We start from the raw sequence: 20,155 nt of genomic DNA, 5'->3' as shown, positions 1-20,155 counted from the left end.
ATGTTTACTGATTTGTAGAGATGTTCATGGACTGTCAAAATGCAGTTTTGGAATAATGTATATATTGTACATTTATTTCTGTAAAAGAACATTCAACCCATCTCCTCCTTATGTGTGCATATGCAAGGAAAAAGTTATAGAATGCTACCACAAACACTAATTCGTTAGCACTGGATATCTTTGGATTGGGATAGGGTTGTGGGTCATAAGCTTCTTTATACATCTCTGTGTCTGCTATTTCTTAAAAACACAAAAAGGTGAACAAAGTCAAACTCCTAAAGGAGCCAGAATTAGGCACGCTCAGTGGGGGCTGTGATAACCCAGAATTTACACTTTAAAAACATTCAGACTGAAATGTAAAAAAAAAAAACACACAAATACCATTTTGTGAGTGAAAAAGGCACTCATGGAGTCAGGATCTGATTTAACTTTTTGTGTGTTCAGCATTTAGAAACAAAAGTGTCATAGGTGACACACAGTTTTTTCAATGTAACAAATAGGAAAATCACTTATGCCTTACTTTTTATTCATCTGTACTCCAATCACAGGATTCATTAACCATGCCCAAAGAAGAAGACAGAATGCTTCCAGAACGTTTCTACTCTTTCGATGCTAGAATATGGACCATTATGAGAACAAGTACATAATATCACAGAAATATAGTATGATAGCTTAAGGAGGGCCAATGGAGAATGCTTAATTCAATTCCCTCATTTTATAGCTGAGGAAACTGAGGCCTGATTAAGTAATTACCATTTTCATCTCTTATCCTTTCCATTCCTCATATGGTAGAAAATTATCTTAGAATTTCCTCAGAGCAAATAAATGATAACAAGTTAACAATATTTCATTCATTCAATAAATAAAAATTCTCGTATAAAGATCAACTTTCTATTGTTACATTAAACAATTGAAAGGAGATGTAGAAGCCGGGCGCGGTGGCTCTCGCCTGTAATCCCAGCACTTTGGGAGGCCAAGGCGAGTGGATCACAAGGTCGGGAGATTGAGACCATCCTGGCTAATGTGGTGAAACCCTGTCTCTACTAAAAATACAGAAAAAAAATTAGCCAGGTGTGATGGTGGGCGCCTGTGGTACCAGCTACTCGGGAGGCTGAGGCAGGAGAATGGCGTGAACCCAGGAGGCGGAACTTGCAGTGAGCCGAGATTGCGCCATTGCACTCTGGCCTGGCCGTCAGAGCGAGATTCCATCTCAAAAAAAAAAAAAAAAAAAAAAAGGAGATAAACAGAGACTGTTTAAGTTCCTTTGTGTAAACCTATAGAGCCATTGGTTAAAACCAGAAGTCCTTATCCTCAGTAATTCATTCATTTCTCCCTCTTTTAAATCAACCAACACTCATTGAACACTTACTTTATGCCTGAAGATGTGAGGTACTGGTGAAACAAACACCAATAAGACATGGTTCCCTGCTTGCCATCCACTGGGAAAGTGACAAGCAACAAAACAAGCCAGAACAAAATACAAACTAAATGTGGTATTCATTCTGACTGGGGTTTCAGGGGTGGCTTCGTTGGGGGAAGATTGGCACTTGAATCAGGCCATGTAGGATGTAGGATTTCAAAGGCAACAGCAAGAACAAAAGCAAGGAAATAGCATGCTTGGCATATTTGAGGGAAATGATCAGACTTGAGCCCAATCCAACCAAAGAACAAGGGAGAAAATCAGACATTCCAATGTTCTAGCCTGAGGATAAAAGTAACCTCAGCTGAAGTGCAAGATAATTTACCATCCAACTCCTTCGTGTCTAACACATAGCAAGTGCTCAATAAATGATGTCTGAGTTAATTGTGACCAATTCAGTAATCTCTTTGTTCAATTTATTGAATGATGTCAGCATATTACCATGTATCGTCCAGGGTCTAAATCTCCCATCATTCCTTTTAGATGTGTGTTTTCAGTTCTGACAGCTTTATATTTCATATCTGAGACCTGAAATTAGTAGATAAAAGGTAAATGTAAAATTCGTAATAAAAACTCATAATTCTATTAAAATTTTGTTTTGCGAATACAAATATTTTCTAAGTGTAATGAAGGGAAATACTTCTTCAGTATAATCAATAACATTCAAGTATTCTGATTTAGTTCTTGTATCTTTGGCAGGCACCACTTTATGTCTTTTTCTGATCAATGCTAAACTACAAACATATACTTTCAGTAATGATTCATTTACTTTTGTCCTCTAATCCCAAAATTCAATTTCTGGTTTCTATTTTCTATTGTATGCAAATTGTCACCAGAAAAAGCACATGTTAAAAACATGTTTGAATAACTGTCCATTAAATTTATTCAACAACTGATTAATTTTTACAATAGGCAATACATAACTTTCATGTTTAATTTTGTTCTTTCTGATATTTCTGCCAAAGTTCCATCTTTTTTAGTGACTACTTCATTTTGTCTCTCAATTTATTTTATCTTTCCCTGATTTATTCTACTTGACAAGACTTGGATATAGTATCTGTCCTTTGATTTCTCTAGGACTCATTTCTGTATAAAACACCTGCCTTAAAAAGATTTACTTTTGTCACTTACTAATTATTTGCTCATTGGCAAAACCTAGAAAATGTACAAAAATATAAAGGTGAAAATAAAAATTATTCATAATCCAACTACCCAGATCACTGTTAACACCTGTAAAATATCCCTCCCTCTACAGGTACAACCAAAGCGATTTTCCCATCTGTGCTGTTTTCCTGTGTACTGCACCAATAAATCGCGGTTTAAGGCTTACAACAGGGCAAAGGCTAAATCTTTTCGGTTTTCATAATTCACACGATTTTAGGCGTGCTATTTGTGAAGTGACCCTCATATGCCTAGAAAATTATTAAATGATGCTGTCAAAACCTTTAGATTTGGAGTAAAAAGGCAGATAAACCCTGTGCTTTCAATAGTAGGCCATCCATTTGATCATGAGTAAGGGATGGAGGGAATTTAAAAAATAAATAGGCAGGAAGGAAAGGAAGGATGTAGACATTACTTGTATTTCAACAGAAGAATGTTACAATTGCTGTTTTTCCCCATGCACCATGCTGTGCATTTGTATGTTCAGTAAATATGAACTAATTTTCATGTTTCAACATCCATTTGTAAAAAGCCTAAAAGAAATACATGAAATGTGGGGGAGGGGTGGGAAGTGTTGAAGAAGAGATGGAATAGAGACTTCTTTTTAAAGATAAAAATGTTAATGGAAGAGAAATACAGAAAAAAATACTCAGAAAGAAATATTTGATTAGAGTGTACTGTGGGAGGTGATCAGAATATAGGTTACAAGAAAATGGAAAGATGAGATTGAATGAAATTGTCTTGCACTGTCATTGCCCTAGTGCTTTTTGTTGGTGACACGTCGTGTTATCTCTCAAAGGTTTTATTTACATAACACCACAAAGCATTTCTGTGAAGCTAGTCTCAGAAATAATACCAAGAAATGCAATGTTTTCATTAGTCAATAATGAAGGCTCCAGTTGGCACTGAGCAAGAGCGTGCCCTAGACAAGCACTGTTCTGCCTGTTTGCATACCTGTTCTTTTGCTAACATTTTTTCTTTTATTTCTAATTCCATTTTTAACTGTTTTTCCAGAAGGGCAGCTTTCTTCGTGACAGTTGCTATAGTGATCTCCTTCTGATGAAGCTCTTCTGTTAGGTCAGAGATTTCATTCCTCATTCTTTCCTGCTCAGAGTTATGGTACTCTTCCTCCTGTTGGAGTTGGCTTCTTATCTGCAGCAGATAGAGACTGGAAATATTATTGAATCCTTTTATTTATAGAATAGCTTAAAACTTTTAATGGCCATGTTCAGCCCTCCTCTTCTAAAACTTTGTCAGGGCCCACTTTACCCTCCTTTTCTGATCAATGCTAAATTAAAAACAGATACTTATAATAATGACTCATTACCTTTATTCCTTCCAATTCCAACATTTCATTTCTCACTTCTATTTTCTTTTGTATACAAATCATCACCTATGACTGATACTACTTTGATAACCACTTTGAGAGGAAGGTGAAGAAAGTATTATCAAGCATTTTCATGGAGAAAAAAATTGGCTTTAAAAGGGTTATGTGATTTGCTCAAAGTCATAAAGCTAATAATTGGCAAAGCTAGGACTGGAATCTAGGACTCTTGGCTTTAAATTCAGTGCTTTTTAAAAACTAAAACAGGCTGTACTGTTTATAACTAAACATTTGTTTCTCAGAATCACATTACAGTAAATTTCAAACAATGTCTTCATGAAAACTCATCACTTCCCTTGCTTAAGCCTCCTATTTTCTGAATCTTGGCTACGTTTCCATGTTAGAAACCTCTGGATTGTCTCTGACTCCTCCCCACCCTTGTCCTCCCAAACCTGGTCAGGCAATCAATTCTGTCCATTCTATTTCAACCTCTTTTAAATCTTGCCTCTGCTCTCCATTTCTACAACTGCTGTCTTGGTCCAGCCTTTTAGTATCTTTCTAGAAACCACTTACTGTTTCCAATCCTTGAGACTTAAAGTACATAATCATCCATCTAAAAAAAATCATAGTCCATTGGAGGAAATAGAAAAATAGACAATTACAGCACAGTGTAGCAATCAGTGTCAGCAGTATGTAGTGGCAGTGTGTGTAACCCAGCCTAGGGATGTCAGGATAGGATTCCCAGAGGAAGGATCATTAGACCCAAAACTGAAGGATGAATGAATGCCAGTTAGAAGATAGAGATGCTCTAGCGGGGCGTGGTAGTGTGTGGCAAGCTGAGGTGGGAAGGATGCCTGGAACCCGGGAGGCAGCCGTTGCAGTACAGTCGGCTGAGATCACGCCACTGCACTCCAGCCTGGGCGACAGAGCAAGACCCTGTCTCAAAACCCTGTCTCAAAAAAAAAAAGAAAAGAAAAAAAGGGTATAGAAAAAAATAGAACATAGAGATGCTCTACGAAAAGTAAAAACATTAGCTAGGTGTGGTGGCATGTGCGTTCAGTCTCAGTTACTCGGGTGGAAGGGACAGTGCAGTGGGAGGATCCCTTGAGCCTAGGAGGTCCAGGTTGTAGTGGGCCCCGATTGTGCCACTGTATTTCAGCCTGAATGACACAGCAGGATCCTGTCTCAAAAAAAAAAAAGAAGGAGGAGAAGGAGGTGGAGGAGGAGGAGGAGGAGGGGGAGGAGGAAGAAGAAAAAGGAGGAGGAGGAAGAGGGCTCCCAGGCAAAGAGCTCAGTGAGTGTAAGCATGGGAGTGAAACAGAACAATGACACACTGAGTGAACTAAAAGGAGTCTGGGGTACCTAGGAGTTAGCTGCTCTGAGAAATAAGGCTGGAGAGTTAAGTAGAGGCTAGTCACAAAATAAACATACGAATTTTCTCCAGGGCACTTTTTTAAAATGGATTTTTTTTTCATTTCACTTTTAAACATTTCAGTATATATCTTTAAAAGAACAAGGCTCTCTCTCTTTTTTAAAATGCAGCCAGAATGTTATTACAATGTCTGTAAAAAGTAACAATTCCTCAATCTCATCAAGTATATAGGCAGTATGCAAATTTAAGCTTGTCTCAAAAATATAATAAATGTTGTTTAAGTTTAATTGAATTAGGATCTAAATATGATCCATTCATTGGGACTGGTTCATATCTTTCTATAGCCTCTCTTTTTGTGTGTTCTAAGTACTTTACATGCATCATCTCATTTAATCCCCACAATGTCTCTCTATTTTGCAGACTACTCTATTTAGAAGATTAGAAAATTAAGGTGCATAACTTTTCACATCACATTTCTTGTGAAAGGCAGTCTAATTCCAGGACCTGTGAACTGTTGTGCTCTGCAACCTCTGTGGGAAGGGTCCTGGAAGGTATGGAAAGTGGTTCACATTTGGAAAAACCTGAGTTTTAGGGGTTGACACCTACAGAGAGATTGGAAAAATCTGGGTTTTAGGGGATGACACCTAGAGTGAGATTAGAAAAAGCTGTGTTTCAGGGGATGGCATTTAGAGTGGGGTGACCTAACATGGAAAGTACACATGCCCAGAGCCAAATGTGATCCACCATCAGGCTTTATGCCACCAACCCTTCCTTCATCTGATTCTATTCATATTACCAACATATTTAGAATTTCAGAGTTGGATATGACTTTAGAAATCACATGATTGAACCTCATCATTTAACAGATTTTTTTTTAAAAGACTCACAGGAACGAGAACAAGGCGGAGACTAAGAGGTACGAGCATAAGTATCCTAACCCGGAGGACAGTATTACAAGTCTCTTTTAATCTCTTCTGTCTCCAAGTTTTTACCTTCCAATTTATTTGATGAAATGACATGGTCAGTCTATAGTTTGTCCCAGTATGGATTTTGCTGATCGCATCCCTTTGGCATAGTTTAACATGTTCTACTTAAAATGGAACTTTTTTTTTTTTTTGAGACAACATCTTGAGGCACGATCTCGGCTCACTGCACCACTACCTCCCGGGTTCAAGCGATTCTCCTGACTCAGCCTCCTGAGTAGCTGGGACTACAGGCGAGTGCCCATGCCCAGCTAATTTTTGTATTTTTAGTAGAGATGGGGTTTCACTATATTGGCCAGGATGGTCTCGAACTCCCGACCTCGTGATCCGCCCGCCTCGGCCTCCCAAAGTGCTGGGATTACAGGTGTGAGCCACCGCACCTGGCCAAAATGGAACTTTTAAAATGTAAAAAAATGAACATACTACTGTGAAAAAGGAGTAAACTATTTTTATTATTTTCACAATATTTAGATGTTAACACAACATGCTATACTGCAAAGCTTCTTTCTTAATGAAAGAAGAAACTAATTTACCTGAACTCCAAATGACTTTTAGTTTATTGAAAATGTGAATGTTATCACAAAATAAATGGCTAAAACAGTTCTATACTGGAAAAAAGGAAAAGAAATAAAATGCTTGCAAGATTCATAATATATAGCTCTTGTTAGTTTTATTACAAGAGAATGAAAATGCTCTCCAGAAACACTTGGAAACTTTTTTTTTTTTTTTTTTTTTTTAAGACAGAGTCTTGCTCTGTCGCTCAGGCTGGAGTGCTGTGGCACAATCTCGGCTCACTGTAACCTCCGCCTTCCGAGTTCAAGCAATTCTCCTGCCTCAGCCTCCTGAGTAGCTGGGATTACAGGTGTGCGCCACCACACCCAGCTAATTTTTGTATTTTTAGTAGAGATGGGGTTTCACCATGTTGGTCAAGCTGGTCTCAAACTCCTGACTTCGTGATCTGCCCACCTCAGCCTCCCAAAGTGCTGGGATTACAGGCATGAGCCATTGTGCCCGGCCACTTGGAACCTATTTATATAAAATTCATTTGTTACCTTTTTTTGCACAGCATTCTGGTATCTAGTGGCTTCCAAGAGCCTATAAAGAATTTTGTGCCTCATATTCTCTCCCACCATATCAAAACTGTGCAATATCAGAAGATTCTTTATATTTCTCAAAGTTTTATTACTTTATCTAAATCTACGAGGTTAAGAATCATGTAACTATAGGTGGCTTTAACCAATCTTTTATCATTTACTGGGGACACCAGTGAAAAAGAGTTTTTTTAAGTTATATTTTCAAGTCAGTAAAATAAATTTTGTAAGATTATATGGCATTAAAGTGTTCAAAATGTATGAAAAATGATCATTGATTCATAACACCTTTTCTCTACTTAACCTCTATTAGTTCTCTGACAGTCAACTCTTGGGCAGACAGTACCTGTCTTTCATATTATTGTATTTCCTATAGAAATTAGCAGAATAGCTATAGTCCTCCTAGATACTCAATAAATGTTTGTTAAATTTGTACAAACAACTGAATTTATGACCCTATATATTTATGAGAAAATTTAACCTTAATATTAACTAACTCATTCTCTAAGTATTTATTTTCATTTACTGTGTGTCAAGCACTATGCAGTGCACTAATTGATAATTCAAAGTCACACCCAGGTTTATTTAACTTTTAATTGTTTAGATTTTATAGCATTAAATATTCTGCCTGATCCTCAAACCTAAAGACCAGAGAGGTGGAGAGTAGCTATGATAAATTCATAGAAAGAAGGCCATTACCAGATTGTACTAGAGGGAGGAGAGAATAATACTCTTTGTAGGAGAGTAAAGAACTACAAGCTATTTAAGGACAGTGCCCACGACTTACTCATCCTTGTATTTCTAGCTCCAGGAGAGTTCCTGGCACATGTTAGGTGCTCAGTGAAAAAATGTGGGTGCAATAAAAAACTATTGAGCCAATATTTACTAGATGCTTCCTCTGAGCTAGATCCTATTTTAAGCACTTTAAGTGCATTATCTCATGGATTTTAACTTAGGGTAAGAGTGTGGATACTGGAGCCAGATTGCCTAGATTCAAATATGGCCTCTGCCACTTAATAGCTGTGTAATTTTGAAGGAAGTTACTTTTTCTCGGTGCCTTAGTTTCCTCAAATGTAAAAAGAGGGTAATATTAGGACCTACTTTATTAGATGGTTGTGAGGAATAAATGAAGTAGGATTTCTTAAGTCCTTAGAACAGTTCCTGGCACATGGTAACTGCTATTTAAGTAGCAGTTATTATTAACTCATTTAATCCTCATCACAAACTTATGAGGTAGGTACCAATTATTTCCATCTTAGAAATGAGGCTCCTCAGTATCTTGCACAGGAAACTTCTGCAAGCTTATGTGTATGGTTGAGCACCAGAGTCTGTGCTCTCAACTTTCTTGCTGTAAGCCACCTATCATGGAGCCTCTGGCCCTCTACCCTCAACGTTTCGCGGGAAGTCTCCTAGTTGCAGAATGATAACTTAAGTTTTGTGGTTTTTGTAGTCTCACACAGAAAAATGTCGGAATTAGCAGCTTGGTAGATTATCACCTCACAAAAAAATATAGAAGGAAAACAAACAGAGTGAGAAGAAAGATTTTTTTAAACTCCCTTTGTATGTAAAGAGTTCACATCTACCTGGAAAAATTGAGCTCATTATTTTTCATACCTTGTTCAATTCTTTTTCATGATTTGGTTGATCTTGCATCACTGAAAACAGCTCTTTTCTTTTCCTTTCTGGTTCTTTAATAGAAGGCAAATGAGATGATTCAAGTCTACAAATTAAACATAAAGTAATGATTAAAATTAAGCTTAACGTGATAAATTGTTACGATTATATTGTTAATTTAGACCATTACAGGCTGCAGAGATAGATCGTTACTTTGTTGGAAACATTTTTAGTTACAGAAATTGCAAGTTCTAATACATTCAGATCCCATAAGTATTTACATCTTGTAAGTGCAAATGGTTTTAATGGAAGAAAGGAAGCAATTAATAAGGAATTTCAATTATACATTAAAAATTGGCAGAATACTGGGATTGCATATGTAGATAAGATTTTGGGATAAAAAGAAAAAACTGTTTCCTATAATAAAATAGATTGGTAACCCATTTGAAAAAAGGAAATACACCCAACTTGCTAATGTATTGTGGAAAGGAACTATGTCATGAGAAGTCTAAGGGGAGCAACTGTTCTATAAAAGAGATAAAATATCATTAACTCTGACAGTCTAACCAGAGAGTACTCAAATACATCTACTCTTTGGCTGCTCAATTTATAAAGTGGAATTGCAACCGCATATTATTACTAGAGGGGAAAAGCAGAAACTAGTATAAATAGCATAATACCCACAGGAGGTTTGAAGATGTCTAAGCGGATAATGTTCACTTTCATATGAGACAAACCAGTGAAATAAAAATCACAAAAACACAAAAGCAAAGATAATCAGGTGGGGGAAGCGGCATGCTTTCTACTGGAAGTCAGGCTTGACTATTCTGGAGGAGTCTGTTGTTTTGAGGAACATATCCACTTGTGAGTACAATTTTAGGTTTCCAGAGAACTTGTGAGAAGATTCTACACCTTCAGAAACTTCAACCACACAAAAAAAACCCCAAATCTGAGTAATGATAAAGAAATTACTAATTTAAAGATTAAATAGAGGATCTATTATAAAAGGTATAAGTTGGTAGTGATATCCCTGAGCTACATGTATCTAGACTAGATTGCTTTTTTTGTGATTGTCAAATATATATCTTAACTGTGGATAACAAAGGATATCAGAGTATAATATACTGCTGTAATGTTAACATTCAGGAAAAACCATCTTTAGCATTTTTATGTGTGGTAAATATATTTTTCCCTATGCATATAAAGATATATACTTCCCATACAATTGGAATATACTATACACATTATTTTTCAGTCTTTTGTTTCCCAGTTAGTAATATATTGTGAGCATTTTCCATTTTATCCAATATTCTCCTGAAATATTATTTCAGGATCAGTCTTAAGTTTTCATTATTTCCTATAATTTGAAATGAGTGAAAAAATTCCCTATTTTTCAATTCTTCCTAAGCAATTTCAGGAAGTAGAATGCTGAATTGAATGCTAAAATCCTCATGGTGATCTTGCAAAGTTCAGTAATTGAATGAAACAAATGTCAAACTGCAATGTGGATGAGTGCATAGAAGAAAACTGTAATCATGATAATATAAAATGCTAATGTACATATATAAGGGAACTATTATTTGTCATGTAGAACAAGAGTATGAAATTAGTTTAATAACTCTCAGAACATATCAACCCAGGGTGCTTCTACAACTAAAAAAAAAATGGAAAAGCTAACAAAATCTTAGCATTATTTAGAAAGTTTCTAAAAACGAATAAGAACATTACCATGCTACTTTTATAAAACTACTATGCATCTATTATCAGTAGTCTGGGGTGCTTCACTTTGATACAACTACAAAGAATCAACAGTTTGAATAAAATAAACCAAAACAATAAAGCTGATAGAACAGCATTCATATGAGAACAAACTAAAAAAATTAGACTCTTAGTGGAAAAGATGAAGGCTGAGAATTCTAAAATACAATGGAAGCTGTGAAAAGTTAAACTTACACCTTTTCATCAAATCTCAGAATTCTAGAACTGAATTCTAGGATAAGAAAGATGTAGTTTAGAGACCAAAATAAATGCCAAGTTAAATAGAGGATGGTAAACAGTCAGAACAAAAAAGTTTTTACTGGCCAAATATATAAATAAGTGCAAGATTTTAGATTAAATAGTGTATTGAAGGGCAGCTAGCACTGTTTGGAATTCAGCATGGGTCTTAAGAGCAGCATAAGAAGTACCTACAATGCTCTTCACAAAGCCAGAGCTAGACATGGGTTGACTGGTGTGCTCTTCTGTGAAATGTCTTATGTTTTTAGGAATATATTTTCTTCATATGAAGACATTACTCACCATACTGGAACAGCACTACATGTAATAAATATCTAACAGATTGATTAGTAATCAGTGATGATAATATACATCTTGTATGCAGAGCATTTGACAATGCAGATTGGCTAATAGGCATTCTGTCACTATTCTTGGTGAGACACACTAATAGGTCATTTTAGGGATCTTAACTTGCCATTTGTTATTAAGCACAGACCTCAAAGAAATGCTAGCAGGTCTCACAACTCTGACTGTCTCACAACTTTGAAGAAATAATTATTGCCTTTAAAACAATATGACAATCTTTCAATAAAGCATCCCTCACCATTTGGCTATTCAATTTTTAGAATCCTATCATTGATCTGGCATTAGCTTTCTGATTTTGAGAAAGATTCAAGTTCTACGAGAATAAGAGCATCAGTGAACTACTAAAGCAGACAAACTGTCTATTCACAAGCATAAACATTTAACAATCCTCAGCAGTCCCATTTCTTTTGTGTTTATGGAATATATAATATCTGTCTGGTTTCCTTTGTGTTTATGGAATATACAGTATCTGTCTGATTTTAAACGAGGAAAAAAATCTGTTTTAAGAAGAACCCTCAATGGAACTGACAAGATGGCGAGTGTGGTGGCCAAAATAAATACAATATGTACAAGTGAAAAGGTTGACATCAGGTATAGGCAATCAAAACAAAGGCATTTAAAAATATGGAATAAATCTTATTTCTCTGAGTATATACATAATTGAATACCAGTTCTATACTATTTTTGTATAGTATCTTTTTTTTTTTTTTTTTTGAGATAGGATCTCACTCTGTTGCCCAGGCTGGAGTACAGTGGCTCGATCACAGCTCACTGCACCCTTGACCTCCCAGGCTCAGGCGACCCTCCCAGCTTAGCCTCCCAAGCAGATGGGACTACAGGTGTGTGCCCCCATGCCCAGGTAATTTAAAATTTTTTTTGAAGAGTCAGGGTCTCACTATGTTGCCTAGACTTGTCTTGAAATCCTGGGCTCAAGTGGTCCTCCCACCTCGGCCTTCAAAGTGCTGGCAGCCACCACGTCTGACTCAGAGTGACAGAAATATCCATAAATCAGAACATGATACAATTTTCCAGGTAAGTAAAGATGTTAATTTTGAAGATAAAATAACCACAAATTTTATTTTTAATATTTAATATTACCCACTAATTAAACATGTTAATACAAAATAACTTTTTATTCTCATTTCAAATATAAAACTCTTAAAAACATTCAAACATCATGTTTTGAACAGTTCTATCAGATTGTCAAATATAAAGATTATACCTTTTTTTATTTCCTTGAGCATTCTGGCACTCTCCTATTTTTAATAATTCTCTGTGTAATTGCAATCGTTCCATTTCTATAATTCTCAAGAGATCATCACGTGACTGTAACTCACTTTTTACCTCTGAGAGACCTGCTTCCATGGCCTAAATAAAAACATCAAAAAATTTCAATGCTCATTTTTGGTTATCCTAATATACAATGCATTTAAAAATATTTAACATCTATAAACCAGCCTAATTTTAAACAAACTGATATTTACTCCTTTGCTTGTTCTGTCTCATAGAATTCCATTCCTTCATTTTTTCTTTTCTTTTTTTTGAGACGGAGTCTCACTCTGTTGCCCAGGCTGGAGTGCAGTGGTACGATCTTGGCTCACTGCAACTGCCTCCCAGGTTCAACCAATTCTCCTGCCTCAACCTCCTGAGTAGCTGGGATTACAGGCTCCTGCCACCATGCCTGGCTAATTTTTGTATTTTAGTAGAAATGGGGTTTCATCATGTTGGTCAGGCTGGTCTCAAACTCCTGACCTCGTGATTCACCGGCCTTGGCTTCCCAAAGTGCTGGGATTACAGGCATGAGCCACCGTGCCCAGCCTCCTTCATTCATTTTTTCTAACAAATATTTACTGAGTTTTTATTATGTGCTCTGGGGATACAGACACAGAACCTGTTCTCAGTGAGCTTACAATCTAGTGGCAAAGACAAAGAATAATCAAATCATCACACAAATATCACAGTGAGTGTGAATTTGAAAGAATGTAACATAAAAGTATGAATAAAGTACAGTGCATAAAATTTTAATTAATACAAATACTTTCAAAGTGTAAAAAGATAATAATCAAGAATAACCTAATGGCAAAGCTGGCTAACAAAATGAATTATAAACTGTGATTCAACCTTTGCCCAATGGCAGCTATACTTTAGTCAGTAACTGGAAATACCAGCAATCCTCTGGGTTCAATGTTTCATGTTGTTAATAAAAGAAGCTTGAACTAGGTTAGCAGTTGTTGGGAAGGATCTATTAGAAGAGAGTAGAGGTAAAATGAGTGGTGTCAGGTTCCTAAGAAGGTGGAAAGGATGAGCCTCAAAGCACACTGGGAGAATTACCTAAAGCAAAAGTAAGGCCCTCCTCTCTGTAACAGGAAGGAAGGAAGATGGAATGCAGACAAGTTTATGCATTTAGCTAAGGGTATATTAAGAGATGGCTATCTCTTGGCTTCTATTTTTTCTCTGAAGTAAAAAGTAACATCATGTACTAACAGTAGAAGGAGAAGTGCAGGGTATAGGAGTGATTTTTGAGAGTGGTGAAGAGTTTAAATGACTTACAATGGCAATGAAAGAATTAGCTACTTGGAGAAAAAAGCTGGATTGCTGGGCAGTGTTGAGTGCCCATTTGAGGTTGGGGACCATGGCCTGCTGAGGGATTTTCTGCAGCAGTACTTGGCTGTTCTCTAGGAGAGAGGTATGGAAGAGCCTTTCAATATCATCAGGTCACTTCCACACAATTATACAAAGTAGTTAATGTTTTTTAAAAAGTGCCTGACTTACGTCATCAAATCCATTGCCATTTTTACAGATGAGGAAACTGAACGCCAGACTTGATCCAAAGTTACGTAACTCATAACTACCAGATTTTGGAACAGGAAAATCCAGGTCTTTTGACTCCTAGTCCAGTTAGTACACTCAGGATGAAAAAATAATTCCTTCCACTCAAAATAAGTTAAATAGAACTCTAATGTATTGGTAAAGACAGGATGGGAGGTTCTAAGGGCAAGGGACTTCTCTGCTAGTAAAGGCTATAGAAAATACTATATTTAAAAAAATCATTTGTTAAATAATTCTTAATATATAGATATACTTAATATTCATTGAAAAATCATTATTGAATTATTAATAATATTCATCGAAATATAATCCACATACCATAAATATGCCCATTTAAAGTGTACACTCCAGCACTTTTTAATTTAGTCACAAAGTTGAACATCACCACTACTTTATTCCAGAGCATTTTCATCATCCCCAAAGGAAACCTCACACTCATTAACAGTCACTCCCCATTTTCCCCTTCCTCCAGCTCCTGGCAACCACTAATCTATGTTATATCTCTAGGGAATTGCCTATTCTAGATGTTTCATACAAATGGTATCATACACTATGTGGCCTTTTGTGACTGACTTCTTTAATGTAGCATAATGCTTTCAAGGTTCATCCATGTTGTAGCATATATCAGCGGTTGATTCCTGCTTATGGCTGAATAATGTTCCACTATGTGGATATACCACATTTTGTTTATCTATTTGTTTATCAGTTGATGGACATTTGGGTTGTTTCTACTTTTCGGCTACTTTTCGGCTATTACAAATAATGCTGTTACAAAAATTAATGTATAAGCTCTTATGTGGACATATGCTTTCTTATTTATTAATTCTTATCCAGAAGTTCACAAAGCCTGGAAGAATAATTGTATAGAAGGTATAGGATATAATGAGTTCCCAGATAATTTATTTTTACCAAGCCTTAAATATATGCTGTTTTCCAGGAGGCCTGTGTTCAGTGAGGGGCCTAGTAGCATTACTTTAGCCCCAGAACTTCCTGACCACTTGGAAATAAATATAAAAAGATTGAAATTGGTGATTTAATGGACTTGTTTGGATAAAGACTTGTTTGGATAAAGCCTCCGTTTTGAACAGTGGAGATTTTTCAGACAAGATTAAACATTTCAATAATAAAAGAACTGCAAAACAATAGATTACCAATCAGAAACACAAACTGAGTTAATGTGAATGTCGCCCATAACTTTGCCCAGTTGAGGAAGGCATTACGTGGGCTCCCTGGTTTGCAAATTTGCCACTAGGGAGCCATCAAATATGAAGCTGTATGTAGAAAAGTACATCTGCTTTCATTCGGGGAAGGGGAGTCCACAAAAAGCTCTAACCTTAGGCCTATAAAATATAGTGTTGCGGCCACGCACCGTGGCTTAAGCCTGTAATCCCAGCACTTTGGGAGGCCGAGACGGGCGGATCACGGCGTCAGGAGATGGAGACCATCCTGGCTAACACGGTGAAACGCCGTCTCTACTAAAAAAAAAAACAAAAAAAAAAAAAAACAAAAAAAAAAACTAGCCGGGCGAGGTGTCGGGCGCCTGTAGTCCCAGCTACTCGGGAGGCTGAGGCAGGAGAATGGCGTAAACCCGGGAGGTGGAGCTTGCAGTGAGCTGAGATCCGGCCACTGCACTCCAGCCTGGGCGACAGAGCGAGATTCCGTCTCAAAAAAAAAAAAAAAAATATATATATATATATATATATATATATATAGTGTTGCCACAAGCTAGGGTCAGCAGAAACTCTGTAAAATATGGTAATAATACAATATATTTGTTTACTGTTATTAGAAAATAATATCTGTAAGAGTGAAATTTGGAGACATCACTGAGAGGAAAAAAGCTTATTCATGACCTAACTACACAGGTACAAGCATATATGTTAAAATTCAAACTTTTCATAATACAAATTAGTAATAATGATTTGACACGTCAATGAATATACAAAGTATTTTACTTATAAATGACAGCATGTAAATTCCTTGCAAAAGTACAAGAAAAATTTGCAGGCTTTCTTGATATTGATAAATCTAAAATTGTTTTTTGACCTTGAATTCAAGGTTAATACCGAATTAACACAAGAATTAGTGAATTGATTTAACTGAGATGTAGTTTTAAAATTAGTATGCTTCTGCATGAAAATCAAATCAATTGTTTGTGAATGTGGGTGCAAATATTGAGGAAAATGATTCTTTGGTACTTGACTCAGTAATGGAACATTTTCAAGTTTGTTTGGAACAACTTAAGTATGTAAATCAACTTTTTAAACTGTAAAATTGTATAGGATCTAAATACAGATCAGGTACTTCAGATGAATACTTAGCATGTAATATGAGATATGTTGGAAGCATAAAATACACACCAGATTTTGAAGACTTAGTATGAAAAAAAGTAAAAAACTCAGTAACTTTTTATATGTTGATTACATTTTAGAATGATAATATTTTGGATATATAGTGGATTGAATAAAATATATTGCTATGATATGTTAGTTTCACTCATTTTTCTTGACTTCTTTTAATTCGGCTAGTAGGAAAATTTAAATTATATTTGTGGCTTACATTATATTACTACTGGACAATGTTGCTCTAGCACCTTAATGATACATTAACAAGCAAACAAAAAAAGGTTAACTTTTCTGTCATAGATATTAGAAAAATGCAGAGCCATCTATTTTTGTCATTAACTTCCCATGAAAAATACTGCACATTTAAAAAACATGTAGAGTGTAACATAATGAATAAATATATGCAATGAAATTAAGAAGTATACTGATACATTTCAAGGTTGTGGAAAGACAAATGGCATGTGATTCTAGTGAAAATTGAGATGCATCTGGCATTAAAGTGTGCTATAAACAAAGAGAATTTTACATACAAGAAATGACAGTAATTCAGATGGAAATGGTTGTCTTTTTGCATTTATGTGTATGATGTGGAACACTCTGTCGTGACAGTTTTGTGAAAAGGGAAGAGAAACTTCTTTCCAAATACATATATCCGTTATAGTATCAGTTACCTCCAGTTATTCCCATTTGGTAAAATATAAATTTTGTAAAACATGTTTAAAGCCCATCTGTTTAGTTAGAGGTTTGCCTAATGGTTTGAGAGGAGCGGTGATTCTAAACCTTCAAATCAACTATCATATATAAATAATTGATGTATTTTCATTTAGATTTATCCTAAAGAAAAGAATGAAACGTGAGTAAAATTTGGAAATGAAACAGAGGAAAAGCTAAATTAATGCAATATATTCAGGATTTTTTCCTAAATGGATGAAAAATAGTGTTTTCCTGAGAGTAGAAATCTTTTAGACATCTTAAAGTTTTTGAATCAAATTTCTTTTCAAAATCGTTTCATTAGTTCTACAACAGATTTTGTTTTTCATAAAACATGGTCCAGAATAATTTGGTTTGATTTTTAATACACGTGATTCTTTTGTAAAATATAAAATGGAGATTCTTAGTTCAAATTTAATAACTAATAACCTTGGTCCTAGATCCAAGGATAATTAAATTGTTTTTTAAATGAACAAATATTTGTAAAAAAAAAATTTGGTAAACTTCCTCATAGAAATCAGTCACATTAAAAGTTGTTATTAACTGGCCAGGCGCGGTGACTCACGCCTGTAATCCCAGCACTTTGGGAGGCTAAGGAGGGCAGATCATGAGGTCAGGAGATCGAGACCATCCTGGCTAACACGGTGAAACCCTGTCTCTACTAAAAATACAAAAAATAGCCAGGTGTGGTGGCAGGTGCCTGTAGTCCCAGCTACTACGGAGGCTGAGGCAGGAGAATGGCGTGAACCTGGGAGGCGGAGCTTGCAGTGAGCCAAGATTGCGCCACTGCACTCCAGTCTGGGTGACAGAGCCAGACTCTGTCTCAAAAGCAAAACAAAACCAAACCAAAAAACAAAACAACAACAACAACAACAACAGAGCAGGATGAAATTTCTCAATCAAGTGCTATCCATTGAAAATAATGTGAGACCACACAGGTAGTTGTTATTAGCTATAGAAAACATCACAAAATGAAGTTAGAGAATTACTAGTGAAGAATATGAGAAAAATGACTTATTTCAAAATTTTAAAAAGGGTTGATCAATTTTAGCACTATTGGCATTTGGGACTGGGCGATTCTCTGTTGTAGGGTTGTCTTGTGCACTGTAGGGTGTTTAACACCATCTCTGGTCTCTACTCATTAGATGCTGGTCACACTCCTTTCCTTGTTGTGGTAACCAAAAATGTATCCAGGCATTGCCAAATATCACGTGGGAGGAAAAATTACCCCAATATAGAGCCACTAATTTAAATGAAAGTCATAAAAATTAGGCAATGGGTACTGCTGTTTTGCAACCTTTAGTATAAGTAAAAAGACTTCACAATTATATTGACTTCTATGAGTAGCTGGATTTTAATTTTGTTAGTTATATTCAGAAACAGTAATAAATTATTAAGTACATTAATATATAAATACCATAAGGAAAAATAAAAATAGGTAACATGGACTTTCCTTAGCCCAGGCAACCCACAGAGCCTTCTCAGGTGTGCATGTAAGCCCCTAGAAGTTTGTAGAAATCTTTGAGGAATAAGGAAGAAGTGTGGTAAGTTACATCCTGTTGAACTTGGGTGGGAAGGGTAAGTTAATTAAATGATATCAGTAAATGATAGGGCCACCTTGGCCAGCAGCTGATTTGATTCTTCTTACTTCCTGCTACACATTGACTCCCAAGTTGCATGCATTCTCCCTCTCCTTGCCACCAGGAGTGTGTCATTGTGATTAAGTGTGAGAAGCATAGGCTTAAAGGCATTTATTTGGAGGGAGAGTAGAGATGGTGATCCTAGCTAGGAATGTTATAATAATGTTCCTCAATGTACACTCTTGCCCTGTTTGCAGCATTTTTTTCTTTTAACAAGATTCTCCATTCTACTTCTTGGAAAAATATAAACAATAAAGTTCTGAGGAGGAGAAAGGTGGAGTTCATCAAGGAAAGCATTATAGACAGAGTCAGTCATACTGCCAAGAAAGAGGTACAGAGGATCTTTTTTTTCCCCAAAGAATACAGGTGTAAAAGTAGCCACTTCTATCCCACAAGTGAGCCAAAGACAAAAGCTGACTCTCAGCCCGAAAAAGAAGATGCTCTCAGATCCTGTAAATAGGCCCAAATATAATTATTTTTGGGGATATTAAAAGGAACTGATGTTAGTGAAGAAGGTGAATCTCACTGAAGGGTAGAACCAGACTTTATAACTGGGCCTACTAGTGAAATATGTTTCAGGCAAACTAAATAGAACAGAACAAAATAAGCCTGAGCAGAACATTGATTTGTATGGATCAAATCCTAAAAGACTTAAAGAAGAGACAAAGCAGGGGAAAATGGCAGATGGGAGGCAGGACTAACTTGCAGCTCCCACTCGGAGAGACACAGCAGTAGAGACACACATCATGAACTTTTGCTCCAAGAACTATTGTAGGAACACACCAGGAGGGCCAAGAGAATCCATCACTAGGGAAAGTGGGAGAGCACCACATCAGGGGAGCACCCCATGGGACAAAAGAGTCTGAGCAACAGCCCTTGAGCCCCAGATCTTCCATCTGACATAGTCTACCCAAAAGAGAAGGAACCAGAAAAACAATCTGGTAATATGACAAAAGAAGGTTCTTCATCAGCCCCAAAAGATCACATTAGCTCACCAGCAATGGATCTAAAACGAGAAGAAATCTCTGAATTGCCAGAAAAAGAATTCAGAAGGTCAATTATTAACCTACTAAAGGAGGCACCAGAGAAAGGTGAATATCAACTTTAAGAAATAAAAAAAAAAATTATACGGGACATGGATGGGAAAATCTCCAGAGAAATAGCATAAATAAAAAAAAAATTACAACTTCTGGAAATGAAGGACACACTTAGAGAAATTCAAAGATACACTGGAAAGCCTCAGTAATAGAATTGGACAAGCAGAAGAAAGAACTTCAGAGCTTGAAAACAAGGTTTTCAAATTA

General features: G+C 36.2%; 2 protein-coding genes and 1 long non-coding RNA gene across 6 annotated transcripts in view; 1 reads left to right on the top strand and 2 right to left on the bottom strand.

The window, feature by feature from the left end:
• Window positions 1-20,155, bottom strand: part of CEP295 (centrosomal protein 295) — a 1,096,927-nt gene that overhangs the window by 333,158 nt on the left and 743,614 nt on the right. The gene's annotated exons all lie outside the window — the stretch shown is intronic.
• LOC126936307 (uncharacterized) overlaps window positions 1-20,155 on the top strand; it is a 300,630-nt gene that overhangs the window by 143,924 nt on the left and 136,551 nt on the right. The window lies entirely within an intron of this gene.
• The window catches only part of DEUP1 (deuterosome assembly protein 1), a 98,321-nt gene that overhangs the window by 28,333 nt on the left and 49,833 nt on the right, over window positions 1-20,155 (bottom strand). For all 3 annotated transcript variants that reach the window (XM_050758911.1, XM_050758910.1, XM_050758913.1), the window contains 4 exons: window positions 12,549-12,694; window positions 8,966-9,071; window positions 3,536-3,733; window positions 1,862-1,948 (listed from right to left, as the gene is read on the bottom strand). In XM_050758911.1, coding sequence (XP_050614868.1) covers window positions 1,862-1,948; window positions 3,536-3,733; window positions 8,966-9,071; window positions 12,549-12,694 — 537 coding nt within the window. The remainder of the gene's footprint in view (window positions 1-1,861; window positions 1,949-3,535; window positions 3,734-8,965; window positions 9,072-12,548; window positions 12,695-20,155) is intronic.

Source organism: Macaca thibetana, chromosome 14 (genome assembly GCF_024542745.1).
Source record: "Macaca thibetana thibetana isolate TM-01 chromosome 14, ASM2454274v1, whole genome shotgun sequence".
In the NCBI taxonomy this organism is placed as follows: Eukaryota; Metazoa; Chordata; class Mammalia; order Primates; family Cercopithecidae; genus Macaca; species Macaca thibetana.
Note: the sequence above shows the minus strand (reverse complement) of the source record. Positions and strands in the feature narration are given on the sequence as shown.